The 16,868-nt window shown below is 42.3% G+C and overlaps 1 protein-coding gene across 1 annotated transcript in view; it reads left to right on the top strand.

Annotated features, from left to right (window-relative positions):
- The window catches only part of DNAH10 (dynein axonemal heavy chain 10), a 99,016-nt gene extending 83,386 nt beyond the window's left edge, over positions 1–15,630 (top strand). Inside the window, exons 66-79 of the mRNA XM_050923436.1 lie at positions 152–256; positions 914–1,068; positions 2,060–2,214; positions 4,575–4,758; positions 5,682–5,882; positions 6,995–7,204; positions 7,586–7,681; positions 9,053–9,224; positions 9,571–9,702; positions 11,398–11,609; positions 11,696–11,863; positions 12,223–12,403; positions 14,612–14,757; positions 15,235–15,630. Coding sequence (XP_050779393.1) covers positions 152–256; positions 914–1,068; positions 2,060–2,214; positions 4,575–4,758; positions 5,682–5,882; positions 6,995–7,204; positions 7,586–7,681; positions 9,053–9,224; positions 9,571–9,702; positions 11,398–11,609; positions 11,696–11,863; positions 12,223–12,403; positions 14,612–14,757; positions 15,235–15,381 — 2,264 coding nt within the window. The 3' untranslated portion in view covers positions 15,382–15,630. The remainder of the gene's footprint in view (positions 1–151; positions 257–913; positions 1,069–2,059; positions 2,215–4,574; positions 4,759–5,681; positions 5,883–6,994; positions 7,205–7,585; positions 7,682–9,052; positions 9,225–9,570; positions 9,703–11,397; positions 11,610–11,695; positions 11,864–12,222; positions 12,404–14,611; positions 14,758–15,234) is intronic.
- Positions 15,631–16,868: the final 1,238 nt, after the last annotated feature.

The following is a 16,868-nucleotide window of genomic DNA, read 5'->3' as shown; positions in this document are numbered from 1 at the left end:
AAGCTAGATCTCAATCTCTACAGTGGGCTGAACCAAAATTCACCACCTTGAACTTTGTGGGGTGATCAGAGTCAAGAGCTGGCTCTGAAATTTGTCCAAGGCCCACATTCTTAAGAAGCAGACTGATGAGAATATTGTGTTCTCATTGCAGGCTTGTTTGAGAGACACAAGTTACTATTTTCCTTTAATATGACTATCAAGATAGAACAAGCTGATGGTAGAGTTCCACAAGAAGAACTGGACTTCTTTTTAAAAGGTAACTTAACTTAACTTAAAATACCTACTAGTAGTTACATGCTCTTCTAGAATTAAAACTGAGATTTTTTACTACAAATATTTGACTATCAAAGTTAGCTGCTTAGTAAAATTTCCATAAGCACCTAAATCCCATTTACTGGGACTTGGGTCCTAAAACTGAGCATACTGAGGCTGAGCCCCGAGGCGTGTTTTAAAATAGGTGTTCAACAAAAATACCTGGCATCTGGTCAACTAAAGACAAAGTAGTAGTTTACTGACTTCTCTTAACGGGTTATAGCACTGTTGTAACTGGAACAGTGGATCCTCAGCTGATGTAAATTGGCATCGCTTAGTTTCAGTCAACAGGCCTAGGCCGGTTTACACCAGTAGAAGATGTGATCCTTTGCATTTGTTTCCAGCTTGTTTGATGGCAGAAAGGCCAATAGTGAAATTCTTACTCCAGTGAAGTCAGTGACAAAGCTCCCATTGACTCCAGAAGGGTCAGGATTTTACACCAAGAGCTCATCTTCAGTTAAATGCATAAATAGTGGCAAAAATATAAACTTGGCATAAAAATACTTGCAAAGTAGTAACTGTTTCTCCAGCAGACTGATTAAAGTAATTGTGCTACCTTTTATGATAGTGATATTTATTTAGTTTTCTGAATCGTGACTAGGCAATATTTCCCTGGAGAAGAGTATGCGAAAGAAGCCATGTGCTTGGCTTTTGGATCAAGGCTGGGAGGACATAATTCGCCTATCTGAGCTATTTCCTGAGGAGTTTGGGTCTCTTCCAGATGACGTGGAAAAAAATCCTGAAATATGGAAAGACGTAAGTGATTTTCTTAGTGTAGTTTCTATTCCTCCTCCCCGCCCAATTAAATATTCAAACATGGGTCAACCTGTTAAAAACGTTTGAGGTGTCACTGGCTTTTCCTTTTAATTCCTTGACTGGATGTTTGTGGGGTAATTGCATGATCTACATAGAAACATGGAAATTGCAGTAGTCAGACCAGTCAGCCATTTAGTCTGCTGTTCTGTCTCCAACACTGGCCAGTACTAGATACTTCTGGGGAAAGTTCAAGAAACTGATAATGAACAGATCTGGAATAACCCCTACGCCTGGGGAACTTTCTTCCTGACCCTGGGCAGTTTGTGACTGTCTTATGCCTTGAAGCATGAGGGTTTTAAATGTTATAAAACATCTTATCTTATGTAACTGTGGATGTTCTTGTTTTCCAGTTAAATGTCTAATATGAGATCCTGGCCCCAGTGAAGTCAATGACAGTTTTGCCATTGACTTCAGCAGAGTCAGGATTTCACCTCTAATAATTTTTTAAATCCTATTTAATTGTTAGCTTTTACCACCTTTGGGAGTGAGTTTCACAGAGTAGTTTACGTGTTGTATAAAAAAGTATTTCCTTTTATCAGCTTTAAATTTGCTGCCTTTCAGTTTCACTGAATGTCCGTTTGTTCTTGCATTATGCGGGAGAGTAAATGGGAACCTCCGATTCACCTTCTCTAGACCATCTATTACTGTCTTGAGCTTGTGACCTCATTTATTTGTAGCTTATGACAATTACCATAAAATGAAGGTATGAAGATGGCATTGGACAGACATGTTTTATACTGAAAAAGTTGATTTTGGGCATTTATTTAACATTTTTTTCTAGTTTCTGATTTTTCTCCGATTCTTCTCTGTTTCCCCATGGCTGTTTCTCTTGTTGCAGTCCTGTTATCAGATTGACTTTGTCTTTCCTAATAAACTTGGTTGATTTGTCCAGCTCATCAACTCATGTTCTCTACTGTATTTCCTTTCTCAGTGGTATGATCTGGATGCCCTGGAACAATCACCATTTCCCATGCAATACCAAAACAGTCTCACACATTTTCAGAAGCTGCTGCTTTTGCGGTGTTTCCGAGTAGACCGTGTATATCGCGCAGTGACTGACTATGTTACTCTGACAATGGATGAGAAGTAAGTTGCTGTCATACTTTTTTTTATCCAGAATCTTTACACATTTTAAAAGAACCAAAGAAAGTCAGAGGTACCCTGAATCAATTGCTAAGCATCTACTGCAAATTGATATTTCATGGACAGAAACCTACATGTGAATGCAAAATGAATTGTATTAGATTCTAACAAGCTTTTTTTGACATGCGATCTTTGAAAAGTAAACAAAAAGCAGGTGGTAATTAATTGAAAAATCAGTTTAAAGTGGGAGGAAAAGTATACAGAAAGTCTCCTGTCCAGTATTTCCTTACTGAGGTACATACATGTGGGGCAGATTTGCTCACAGGAGAAACTGAGGATCCCCTGCTTTTATCCAGAGCCTTCCTGGGCTAATTCTAGTGCATAGCCATGTACATTTCTCCTTTCATTTAGCCTCACTGCATAGTTAAAGGGTCTGTAACAGACTGGATGGATTTTATTTTTCAAGAATTGCAAGTGTCCTATTTTAGCTGGTATTTATAACTTCGAGGACATAAACATTTTTGAAGCTGCAGCTGTTTTAGGGGCAGTGTGATAACCCCTAGCTACTCTACCTGAAGATGTTAGCGCTTTGCTCATTTCACTTTATCTGAAATTAACTGTCCCTTCCATTATGCAAATCTTTGCCATTCGCTCGTCCTCCTACCAACACACCATACCCCTAAACTGACAAGTATCATTATTTTGAACAACTGTACTTCCCATATATACAGTGCACAATATACGTGAGATCAGTAGATTTAACAAGAAATCTGTAGATGTAACTAGAAAAGTGCTATTAAAAGTATACATAAAATGGGCTGAGATCAGTTATACATTAAATGAGCTGAGATCAGTTATAATTAGACCTGCTCGAAAAAAATTTGATGGAACAGTTTTCCGTCACAAAATGTAGCTTTATCAGAATCTCTGACAGGAATGTGTCAATTTTCACAAAATTTGGAGGAGGTGGGGAGTTGAAACAAATTGTTTTGAATTTCTTGGCTTATTTTGAGGACGTTGAAAAATTTTGTTTTGATAAAGGTAAACATATTTTGCTTCAAATTTATCATTTTGATTAATTTCATGTTTAATAATTTTACTGTAAGATTATATTAAATGTATATTATATTGTTTTGACATTATCAAAATGAAACATTTCATTGGCCCCATATTAAACATTTAAAAATATTTTATTCTGCAAGAAATTCTGACATTTTGTTTTGTTTCAGAATGAAAACAGATTTTGGCATGTTGGAATTTCTCACAGATTGGAAATTCCATTTTCTGACCAGCTCTGATTGCAATGTTTACATGACTTGGATACAGTACACAGCACTGACATTGTATCACTTTGATCATTAAGGATCATGCCACACTTTTCATTAGGTCCAGTGTTAGCCCTGTGTCTGAGCCAATTGCCAGCTTCAGTGGTGATGTTCTTTCTCTGTAAATCCCCCCCGTGGTTTCAGCTGAACACAGTATTCCACTTACCATCTTGTCCTAAGATACATACTGTTTCTATGATGACAGGTTTCAGTACCAGCCGTGTTAGTCTGTATCCGCAAAAAGAACAGGAGTACTTGTGGCACCTTGGAGACTAACAAATTTATTTCAGCATGAGCTTTCGTGAGCTACAGCTCACTTCTTCGGATGCATAGAATGGAACACGCAAACAGGAGATATTTATACATACATAAAAAGGTGGAAGTATGCATACCAACAGGAAGAGTCTAATCAATTGAGATGAACTATCATCTCAATTGATTAGACTCTTCCTGTTGGTATGCATACTTCCACCTTTTCATGTTCTCTGTATGTATAAATATCTCCTGTCTGTGTGTTCCATTCTATGCATCCGATGAAGTGGGCTGTAGCTCACAAAAGCTCATGCTGAAATAAATTTGTTAGTCTCCAAGGTGCCACAAGTACTCCTGTTCTTTATAGTGTTTCTATGTGTTGTTAAGTAACTGTCAAATTCCACAGGTGGCCATACTTCAGTAGTGTGTGATGTGATCCATAGATACAGTGTTTCAGTTAAAGGGTCAATCCCACAACCTCACTCCTACATATAGTCCCTTTGTCTTCATTGAGACTGCATGTGAGGCAAACACTGCATTGGCTGATGGGTTTGCTGGTTCAGGCCCTAAATTTGTACTGAACTTTGAGATCCTTTGAATTGAAGGGACTACAGAAAAGTCAGATTATCACTAATTTCCATTTGTGTGAATTGTTGCATAATTTGCCTAAACAGGAAACGGAGATGACTAGCCCTTTGTCCCATTTCCAGATTAACTCGCCTAATAGATGGCATTTTAAATGTTTTGTATAAATTAGTGTACCAATTTATTGTACTTCTCCCCCAGATATGTTCAGCCTCCTGTGATCAGCTTTGAAGCGATCTTCGAGCAGAGCACACCTAACTCGCCCATTGTTTTTATCCTAAGTCCTGGCTCTGACCCTGCCAGTGACCTCATGAAACTGGCTGATCGGACAGGCTTTGGAGGGAATCGCCTCAAGTTCCTCGCCATGGGACAAGGCCAAGAAAAGGTAACTTTGTTGTGACAAAGCACAGGTCAGTGAGATGGCATGTGTGCTGCCTTCAGTACATTATTTTGTGACTGCTGCAGATCTCATTTCTGAGATTATGGGTCTGGCCATGCGTCTGTTCCAACAACACCTGGCTTTTGGGAAAGCTGTTCTCTGTGTATTAGAAACAAAGCAATCTGGGTGGAGAATTGGCATCCAGATTACGGCCCTAGGAGCAATCACTGTCTGTAAAATGAGACCAGATATTGGTCTGGTCAGTTCATTTGCTGTTTGAGTAAAGATAGGTTCGGAATTGCGTCCTGACCTGTAGCAAAATAGCAGTTGTGCTTGAAAAGATTCAGCTATGCAGACTGTCAGATTTTAGTCAGTGTCCCTGCCTCTCCATCTCATCACGGCATATTGGTATTTGCAAGCAAAAAGACCCTGATCTGTGCCCCGTTTGTACCTTCGGTTGTTTCCCTGCTCTGTCATGGCTGGGGGATTTTCAAAAATACTCAGCATTTGGCTACTCTGCTATAATTTGAAATCATGGCGAAGCTCCCATTGGCATGAGAACTGCGTTAGACCAGTACTAAGCTCTTTTGAAAACCCCACTCCAATGACCCAAGCTTACTTCATTACCATTGCAAGTGTTTGAAAGCTTTGTGCTGTTTTTATTTTTAAAGCAGTTAATGAAATAGAAGAGCATCTCTCCCAGCACAAGGTATTCCTGGAAGGCTCTGAGAATTGGGACAATGGCTTAATTGGACATTTTTGTTCCCCCCAGAGTGTGCCAAGAGAATTCTACAAAAGAAAGAAAGAAAATGCTCTGTTTTCTTGCTATGAGGAAGCAGGTGGATACACTAAACCATTCAGAATCCCTGCACTTTCAGGGTCAAAGCAAGCTGTACTCAGAGGCAGCTGTTTCTGTCTCATTGACATAGGTTGCACTACAGTTGCTGGAGAATGCAGTGGCTCGCGGACAGTGGTTAATGTTGCAGAATTGTCATCTTTTGGTGAAATGGCTGATTGATTTGGAGAAAGCATTGGAGAGAATTACTAAACCTCATCCAGACTTCCGCCTGTGGCTGACTACTGACCCTACTCAGGGCTTTCCCATTGGAATACTTCAGAAGTCTTTAAAGGTACAGTACAGGGGTGAAACACCAGCAGAAGGCATGACACACCACTCTTACTCATGACATGCCACTCTTATTCAGGGAAAACTAATTGCCCTTGGTGGGAGTTTGGCCTGAATACAGCATGCAGGATTGGGCCCTAAATGCTGTCTTTTTTCTTGGTAAGTAAGATCCTATTTTCATCCTCTGGTTTTCCAGCTGATGTGAAATCAGTTTAATAGAAGTGTTCATCTGATACTACCCTTAGGCACATATTTCATAATCAATCCCTGTCAGTAAAAGTGAACTTGTAAATGCTCTTTAGCCCCAAACACCACTGTGATGAGTGGGTTAGAAATATCCAGATACACAGAAATAGCTCCTATCAGTTCGCTAATGCTGAAAATGTAGAACTGAGGTCTGTGTCTAGCTGGACAACAGTGTCAATAGGGCAGATGTTCTGATGGGACAATTGTTTCCAGCTGCTACATAAGGCAGACACATTTATCACAAGCAAGATGAGCTGATTATTTATAAATGGCAAACCAGAGATGATGTGCTAATGTTCCTTTTGTGATGACTAGTTCTGTGGTTGTAAATCATTGCTGTGACAATAATTATTTGATCTGACAGATATTAGCACAGCAGAGTGACACTTAGGCAACTGTCATTGATTCAGATATGTATTTGAGTGTATCAATGACATCTTTAAAACATTCACCACCGGCAGTGCTTAATCCCAGATCTGCAAAAAATAGCTGTGTGTCTATCTTCAATTTAACACTGCAAATACTCTATCTGCGAGCACAGCTGTGACTGTTGTAAGCACAAATTAGGGCTTTTGTCACATTTGAAACAAGCTAAGAAGCTATCTGTGCCTCAGTTTCACCATCTGCAAAATAGGGTTAATAATCCTTACCTTTCTCAGAAGAATGATGTAAGGCAACATTAAAATCTGTAATATAAAATATTTGAATTTGATTTCAAAATACAATTAAATATACTTAATAAAGTATCACTATTGTTATATAAGTGTTCTTTATATTTTTAGCATGATGTGAAGAGCAAACATGTAACATCTGTAACTTTATTTAATAGTTTGCCAACTAATTGACAGTTTTTTGAGGTTTTTTTGCTAGGTTGTAACAGAACCACCGAATGGGCTGAAACTGAATATGAGAGCCACCTACTTCAAAATTCCCCATGAAGCCCTTGAGCAATGCCCCCATGGCGCATTCAAATCACTGGTCTATGTCTTGGCATTTTTCCATGCGGTGGTTCAGGAGAGAAGGAAGTTTGGGAAGATTGGCTGGAATGTACCATATGATTTTAATGAATCTGATTTCCAGGTAAGAAGCTAAAGCTAATGGCCCTTGAGTTTGCACAGGTTACCTTTGCAAATACGCTGTCTGTCTGTCCATTCTCCTTTTAACAGTAAGTTAGCGTGGTCCTCCTTTCCCTGTCATCACAGACACTGTAGACCCTTGAATCTATAAAGTTACTTTTAGCCAGTATCAGGATTGCTGAGAATAAGAAGCCAGATTCCTGATCCAGCCTCTTTACACATCTCCCTCTGCTGGCTGTTGTGAGATTTATTTTTCATTTTCTTTTGAGGAAGACATGATAATTAATGTACGAATTAGAACTGTGTGAAAACTAAATAAGTCTGTATCCTTGTCTGACTGATTTGTGCCTCTTCTCATCCAACATATTGTAATAACTGTTATTAGGTGTGCATGGAAATCCTGAATACATACTTGACCAAAGCCTACCAGCAAAATGATGACAAAATTCCATGGGGCAGTCTCAAGTATCTCATTGGAGAGGTAAATCTGATTGTTAAGTAGCTCTGATGGTAAAATGATATCATGTAAATAAGGACAGCACTTGCAAAAAGATCTAGTTTATCTTCAAGCAAAGTGGGCTACGGTTCTCTCCTGGCTCTTTCAAGAAATCACTGTATGGCCCTGAGTAAGTCACTTAACCTCTTTGCCTCAGTGAAATAGGGACATAACATTTACCTATATCATGGAGGAGCTGGAAGTCTGAATTAATTCTTGATTAGAAAGCCCTTGGGCTCCTTTGGTGAAAAGCACTTCTGTGAACAGCTGCAAAGAATTATCATTACAATAGGCCAGTGGTGGAGTGTGAACTATACAAAGGGATATTTACAAAGCTCCTGTAGTGTTGCAGCATTTCAGAGCTCTCTCTACACACTATGCATAGTTCAGTAACGCTGCTGAGGAAATGGAATTTTTTCATCTTTGGCCTTGGCTACATGTGAGAGTTACAGCACAATAAAGCCACCAACAGCGCTGTAACTCACTCCCCATCCACACTGGCAAGGCACATACAGCGCTGTATCTCTGTGGCTACAGTGCTGCTTGTACTCCCCCTCCCCGAGAGGAATAAAGAGTATAGCGCTGCTGCTGCTGCACTGGGGTGCCAGTGTAAACAGGGAATAACCTTAGTACGCCGTGACTGACCTCCGGAAGCTTCCCATAATCCTTTTAAGAGAAGGTTCCACTCTTTGTTTTGTTGTGAACTCTGGGCTCTGGAGGCAAGAAACAAACAGCTGCTGTTTGCTTTCAGTGAGTGAGAGAGGGGTGGGGGAGGAGATCAGAACTTGCAAGGCAGGGTGCTGACACAGTGTCAGCTCCAAAAATCCACACTCTCTACCCCCACGCTCCCTGTCACACTCCACACCCCCTCCCTTTTGAAAAGCACGTTGCAGCCACTTGAACCCTGGGATGGCTGCCCATAATGCACTGCTCCCAATGCCGCTGCAAATACTGCAAATGTGGCCACAACAGTGTGCTGGCAGCTGTCAGTGTGGCCAGACTGCAATGCTTTCCCTACTCAGCTGTACGAAGACAGGTTTAACTCCCAGCGCTGTACAGCTGCAAGTGTAGCCAAACCCTTAGTGAGCTCTTGACCCTTTGTGGTCCTTGCAGTAACCAAGCTTGAGAGGACCATCCCTGCCATGGTCTTCACAATCTGGCAGTCATCTCTAGACTCCCCCTAGTGTCCAAGCACTTCCTGCTTTTGCCCCATTAGGAGGAGTTATTGGAGAAGCACCGGGTTTCCTCTTGGAGGGGCAGTATGTAACAGCCAAAAATACTTTGATGTTTTCAAGTTTTAAAATCGACTTGTTGCAAGTGAACATGTTATATAAAAACAGTTTCACCAATTTCTAGGTCATGTACGGTGGGCGTGCAATTGACAGCTTTGATCGTCGCATTCTGACCATATATATGGATGAGTATTTAGGGGATTTCATATTTGACACATTCCAACCATTCCATTTTTATAAAAATGAAGAGGTTGATTATAAAATCCCAGCAGGGAGTTCAAAGGATGACTTTGTTGGTAAGAAATGCATTTCCTTCCATACAAGTTAGTATTTAAAAATTCTACCTACACTTAGTTTTCCTTTCTGTATTCCTATTGTTATATAAGGGCTGTAGCAAACTTCAGCCATCCATTGTGTGCACTGATTGAAATGGTTTTATTCCCTTGGTTAAGAAGGCCAGCCGCTTGTAGATCTGCGAGTCTAGTGGTCAGCTCATCACACTTCTCTTTATAAAATCTTTAAGGTTTAAAAAGTAAAGAATGCATTAAAATTGTAAACTAAACACCCTTTACACAAGTAAATCTGGTAGCTGTATCTTAATACACTGCATTTTGATGAGCCTCATGTATTTTTGTGTTATAGAGGAGCTAGAGTCTCTACCACTTGCTAATACCCCAGAGGTGTTTGGTCTTCATCCCAATGCTGAAATCGGATACTATACACAGGCTGCTCGAGATATGTGGTCTCATCTTCTTGAGCTGCAACCTCAAACAGGTATGATTTTGTCACCTAGAATACAGTTCTTGCAAACAAAAAGTAAATCATGAATGTCTAAGACCTTGGTCTTGTAACTTCTTACACAGGGGCAGCCTGTTGTGTTTGCATGGCCACTGACGTCAGCATGGCTCCATGTGGGCACAGCAGAGTGCCTGTAGTGGGATGATTGCCGTACTCCGGCCCTGGAAGGCCATGCCCCAATCAGGGCTCAGCTGGCCCTTATAAGAGGGCAGTGGGCTAGGAGCAGAGTCAGGGTACGTCTTCACTACCCGCCGTATCGGCGGGTAGCAATCGACTGCTCGGGGATCGATATATCGCGTCTCATCTAGATGCGATATATCGATCCCTGAACGCGCTTATATCAATTCCATAACTCCACCAACCCGAACAGAGTTGTGGAATCGACAGGGGGAGCTGCGGACATCGATCCCGCGCCGTGAGGACGGTGAGTAATTTGATCTTAGATACTTCGACTTCAGCTACGTTATTCACATAGCTGAAGTTGCATATCTAAGATCGATTTTCCCCCGTAGTGTAGACCAGCCCTCAGTCTCTCTCTGCCACTAGAGAGGGAAGGACGTGGCTGCTTAGAAGCTCACAGGATACCTGGAGTGGAGCAGGGCTGGGTGAAGGCTCCAGCCCGGAAACCTCCCAGGCTGCAGGTCTCGTTGAAGGGTACTGGGCTTGCAGAGGACAGCAGGTCCAAATCCCCCTTGCCTGTGATGAATGGCTTGTACATTGCAGTCTGCCCCAGTTACTGGGGGGTAAATGGTGACTGGCAGTAGCCTGATACTGAGGTGAGGTGGGGACAGTGGGTGGGGAGACCCAGATACTGTGGGCTTACTGCCAGGGGGCAGCCCCCAAGAGAAAGGAGGACTGGGGTCCAGAAGGGACACAGGGGCCAGCAAAAGGTGAGACACTGGCCGGCAGAGGGCACTCCTGAGGCTGGTGAGCTAATTCCCCGGGAGGCCAGCAGGAGCGCTGCAGAGGTGAGCATTGCCCCATTACAAGAGTGGTGGAGAATGCAGGCATATGCAGTCCACCCCTGATACAGGGGGCAAGGGCAAGGACTGTTGGACTGTTTCCCGGAATCCAAGTGAAGGAACTGAAGGTGGAGAAATGAGTGGAAAGAGCTAATTCCCTGGACAACCATCAGGCAACTGCCAGTCACCATCTAGCCCCCAATGTCACTGGGGCAGACTACAGTGTACAAGCCACTCGTCACAGGCAAGGGGGGAGGTTGGACCTGCTGCCTTGGCCTACCCCTGGGCTGCCTTCTGCAACCACAGTACCCTTCTGGGCCTTTAACAAGGCCTGCAGCCTAGGAGATTTCCAGGCTGGGAGCTCCCCAGCTCCTCTGGCCTTCCCCCAGCCCTGCTCCACTCTAGGTATCCTGTGAGCTCCTAAGCAGCCAGGCCCTTCCCTCTCTAGAGGCAGAGAGAGACTGACTCTGCTCCTGGACCACTGCCCTCTTATAAGGGCCAGCTGAGCCCTGACTGGGGCATAGCCTTCCAGGGCCGGAGTGGGGTGATCACCCCACTACAGTGCCCATGTGCGGATGGTGTAGGAGAGAAACAAGAATCTACTAGTATTAAAAATCTATAGGAAACATTTGAATTCATGTAATATTGAATTTAGACTAATAGAAAATGTAAAAGTTATTTAGCGCTGGCTAAACTGTTTTCATTACAGGGGAATCTAGCAGTGGAATTGGTCGAGATGAATATATTGGACAGGTTGCAAAGGACATAGAAAACAAGATGCCTCAAATATTTGATCTTGACCAGATAAGAAAGACTTTGGGAATAGAAATTTCACCAACAACAGTTGTGCTGTTGCAGGAATTGGAACGTTTTAACAAACTGATCATTCGTATGACAAGATCCCTGGCAGAACTACAAAGAGTAAGAATATTCAGTTTCAAAGGGAATCCTCCTCATTTAAATCTGTTTGGGCTTTGAAATTCTGTCTCTGCAAATTCTCTCACCAGGCCTTGGCTGGGGAAGTTGGAATGAGCAGTGAACTGGATGAAGTGGCCCGGGCTCTCTTTAATGGACAGATCCCTAGCATCTGGAGAAAGCTGGCACCTGACACACTAAAAACACTTGGAAATTGGATGATTTACTTTAGGAATAGGTATAACCAGTACACCTCCTGGGTGAGTAAGAACAGAGAAACCCTCTTATGTATCTGCATTAGTTACTGCCCAAATTAGAGTCAGTCTATAGAATTCAACACCTAACACAAAATACTTTAACTAAAAGCTATTTGAAACAAACCCATTCAGTTACAGTAGTGACACCACGCACAGCGTTACTGAAGCATTGCAGTGTGCTGATTAGATAAGATTCATTGGCCAATCTTTAGAGATGCTTAGCACCTGCAGCTACCATTTAAAGTCAGTGACAGCTGCAGGTGCTTAGCACTGAACCCCCTATTTTTGAATGAGGAGCAGGCAGTTTCCTCATGGGACAGAGCAGTTCAGAATTGAAAGAGGTCTCTTGTGATTGATTCCAGGTTAATGAGGGCGAACCAAATGTTATGTGGCTCTCAGGACTACATATTCCTGAGTCTTATCTCACAGCTCTTGTTCAAGCCACCTGTAGGAAAAATGGCTGGCCGCTGGATCGCTCCACCCTGTACACACAAGTGACCCAGTATGGTACTGCAGAGGAAGTCACCGAGCGCCCTGGGCAAGGTAGCACTTTCCAATGCAGAGTTTGCAAAAGCGGTTGTTAATTGGGCTGCAAACACAATATTTGGCCATTTTATAAAGGTAATAAGCGTTAGTTTGTTTTAGCCTGTGCCTTTGCAGCCAAGAACTAGGATTTGTCTGTCACGCATGACCATTCAGCGGAAGGAACTGATGCCAAGGTATTCAGCAGGAATGGGAGTTAGGCTCTGTCCATATGTAAAATGCTACAGTGGCACAGCTGCAGCTACATTGCTGTAGCACTTCTTTGTGGACACTACAGCACAGGGAGAGGTTCTCCTGGCACTGTAGTAAATCCGCCTCCCTGAGAGGTGGTAGCTAGCGAATGGAAGAGTTCTTCCGTCAACCTAGTACTGTCTGCCTGGGGACTTAGGTCAGCTTAACTACAGTGCTGAGAGGCATGGATTTTTCACACCCCTGAGCGATGTCACTGAGCTGTTCTAATTTTCTACGGTAGCGCAGTCCTGAAAGGGACTGATGTTGAACATCACAACAGCTAACTTTTAGGTTCCTAGAAAATCACTAGGATTCACAAAGCCTGGGTTTGGGGCCTAGGCTCCCTGTACAATCAATGTGGGGAGACAGGCGCCTAAGAATGGAAGTCACAAAAAGCAGTACATTGAGCAGGGGCCGCCTGAGCTAGCCAGTGCCATCGGTGGAGGAGAGGGGTCTGTGTTAGGCTCCATCCCTAAGTCCAGGTAGCAGAGAAGCAGCTAGTGGTGTGCTCTACAGCTGGAAACCTCTCCTGGAGTCAGGTGCCCAAGGTATTTATTGCAAGAAACAGAGGAGGACCCCCAGCCTCCTAACTTTTAGTCCAATAGTGAGGGTACTCACATGGGATGTGGGAGACCTCCAGTTCAAGTTCCCCCATGCCTGATTTGACCAGAAGTCTTCCACATCTTAGGTGAGTGCCCTAACCACTGCACACAGGATAGTCTGATGTGGGGAGCTCCCTCAATTGCATTCGTTGAAGCGATTGCACTTCATATAAATTATTAGCAAGTCACTGGCACAGAGAACTAGATGCTGAGTCTGTCAGGTGAGTGCCTTACCTACCAGCCTCATGCACTCGGTTCCATTCTTCCTCTTTCATTATTTATACATAGTGGAACTGCTTCGACAGGAGAGACTGAGGGAGTCTGGACTAGCTCAGTGGTTAGGGCACTCATCTGAGAGGTGCCAGATCTCTGGTCAAATTCCTAATCCCTGGGCTACAATTTATGAGGAAGATCGTCCTCCCCCCGTGGTATGTGGTGTTAGGTGACCTCTGAGCTCGCCTAGCTCAGGGCCTGCAGGCAAGATCAGTGGATTTTCTGGCTCACACTGGGGCCTAGGCATGTGGACACAGCAATGCATGGGCCCAGGGATGGATCCACAGGCAGTTAAGGACCTTTTACAGGAAAATCTTGCGCACTGAGTGAGTTTAGGCAGCAGTTGAGCAGGGGCTTAGCGAATGTGGGATTTTGGAACCTAACTGCCTTTGCAAATGTAGCTCTTAAGGGTTAGAACAGAGGGCTGGGAGTCAAGACTCCTGGGAGGCCTTTATTGCTTTGCTAGTAGCTTTCTTTTTGACCTTAGGCAAGTAAACTCTTTATTTTAGCTTGCTCATCAGTAAAAATACCAGCCGACAGTAATGCTAAGGGTTTATTCCTTAATATAAAAACCTTTGGACAGATTACTGCTAGGCTGTAGTTATCAGAACTGGTCAATAAATCTGGGAAAATATTTGCACATTTTTGTAGTTTCCTTTCTGTCAAAATTTTCATTTTTCCAGTCTAATTATTAATTCATCAAAGACATAGGAAGTGCTGTATCAGTGCAGCCCAGGTGTCCATCACCTCAGATAGCCCTTCTTGGACAGGTAATTTCCATATAGTACAAAGGTGTTGAGGTACTATGCACTAACATGCCCCAGGCACTTAGTGGCTGGTTTATGCCGTAAGGCTTGAGCGCCTTTAAAAATGTTCAGCCTAGATAGTGTAAAGATATATTTAATTTTAAAAACTTCATGAAGTTGGCTTGTCTGATTCACAATAAGTAAACATAAGAGTCAGTCACAGTATTTCAGTGCGCTGAGGTTGCTGTAAACCTAGTAACAAGGTCTAGCTTGTCCAGAGAGAATGTGCCTTACAAAAAAAGAATCCTTTTAAAATGGATTCATTTAGCAAAATGTTGCTTTTCTACTTGCTGCAGGATGCTTTGTTTCTGGTCTATATCTGGAAGGAGCAGACTGGGACATTGAGAATTGCTGTCTTGCCCGAAGCAAGCCCAAAGTCTTGACGGTAGATTTACCTATTCTAAAGATAATTCCTATTGAATCACATCGGCTCAAACTACAGGTATGAACATCTTCCCTCAAGGACAGATTGATGGGCTCTTTCCTATTACCACAGGCAGAGCACATACAGATGTGATTGTTTTAACAACAAAATAGCTTTAGAGATGACTGTGTGTGAAATAGACAAGGCATCATTTTTGTCTTTCTTAATTAGATTTCTCTGGTGTTAGTTGCTATCAGCTGGTGACACATTTAGTTTTGGACAATGAGGATTACTGTATGAAATGAAAATTGGGGAAGCTGATACATCCCTGTCCCCCTATCTGCCCCAGCCAGTGATTTAAATTAAGGCTGTCTTAGTATTACAGATTTAAGATTTTAATAGTGAATGCAAGCTTCTTATATCACCTTTACTAAAGGCGTAAGGGTTCAATCCTGCAAACCCTAATCCTTAAGGATCCTTATTCATGTGATTAGTTTGCAGAGTCATGAGCCCCTGTTGTACTTCAAACAATACCTGCTTTTCTCTTGTCTTTAGAACACATTCCGGACACCTGTGTACACAACTTCCATGAGAAGAAATGCTATGGGCATTGGCTTAGTTTTTGAAGCTGATCTTTCAACCGTAAAGCATATTTCCCACTGGGTGCTGCAAGGGGTCTGTCTCACTTTGAACTCTGACTGACACCTTAAACTGTCCATTTCCTACACCCAAAGTGCATTGGTGGATAGCTGAGAACAACTTATGAAGTCAAATTAAGCCAAGAAGCACGGGATCAAGTTTTTTGTGCCGCATGTTTTCAAGAGAATTCGCAGCAATTTTTCCTAAGACATTAAGATTTAGTAAATACAAAGCACCATGCAATTTAACTTACATTTAATTTTGTCTTCATATTTAAAGACTTTTAGCCATTTATGTCAATTTGTATCTAACTTTTTCTGTACTTTTGAAAAATAAAGGTTTTAGCCTTTTAGGCTGGAGAGTTCTTAAAACAAAATAATTTCACACACACATACTGTCATAGGTTGGTATGATTATAAGAAACTTTTTTCACTTCCCCCTGCTACTGTCTTCCTTTAAAAGAGATTCTTTCCATGCTCAGAGAGCAAAGAGGTGGGTTGTTCAGTCATGCCACAGACTGGTTTTGACATCACTGTAGATTCAATCTTGCACCTTACTGTAAACTTTAGACTCAGGCATCCCATCTTTAGAGTCAGGCCTGGGAAGTTGGATTACTTTCCAGAGCACTGGCTGATCTATAATGTCCTTAATCTAAAGGATAAGTACCTACTTCCAACCTCTAAGAAGAGGTTTCTTTTATTAGCTTTAACAAGCATTGTATTTGGAATTGGTAAAGGCACATTATAGACCTACCAGCATTTTGGAGTAGTCATTTGCTCAGCTCTATCTGTTGTGCTTTATCGGACAGCAGACTCATACCACAGCAAGAATGAGTGTTGAGCCTAACTCCCAGAAACTTAGGAGTTAAAGGAATATGCCTTCACAAAATCTGCATTGGTGTTTTTGTGGTGTGTGTGTGTATTTGGGGTAGGGGAAAGGAAGGAGGAGGGTGAAGGGCAAGCAGCTGGTATGTTACTGGGAGAACAGGAGTCACACAGGACAAGTCAAAGACAACACTGTTCCTCCCATCCTTTGAGTACCAGCATGGCAATGCCCTGAGGAAAGCCAGGTTCTCTAGTACTGATTTCCTGTGGTCACTTGGGTAAGTCACTTCAAGACACGGGTTAAAATGAGTATGAGATTTATCCACTGCTGTAAAGTACCTTGAGATCTATGGCTGAAGTGTGCTACAGAACTGCAAACTAGGGCCATCTTCCAAACATCTGGAATGAGGGGGTTGAGGATAAACTACTTAAATATTTCTGTTTATTTGCTACTAGAGATCACTAAACCAAAACAGTTTTTAAAATTGTGAGTTAGAAAGGAAAACATTCCCCTTTTTTGTCTCACAGTTTAGTAACTATTTTTTACTTTGAATCGTAGATTCTCATCCTCTAAAAAAAACCCAACAGAATATTTGTACTTTGCTAATAATTGACACACTTAGTAATGGAATTCTCCAAAACCATTTGAAACATTGAGAATGGGACGAAAGGCTCCCAAGGTTAACATTCTCAGATAACTCTAAAAATACCATTTGGGTTTTGCAT

Source organism: Gopherus flavomarginatus, chromosome 15 (genome assembly GCF_025201925.1).
Source record: "Gopherus flavomarginatus isolate rGopFla2 chromosome 15, rGopFla2.mat.asm, whole genome shotgun sequence".
Lineage (NCBI taxonomy): Eukaryota > Metazoa > Chordata > Testudines > Testudinidae > Gopherus > Gopherus flavomarginatus.
Note: the sequence above shows the minus strand (reverse complement) of the source record. Positions and strands in the feature narration are given on the sequence as shown.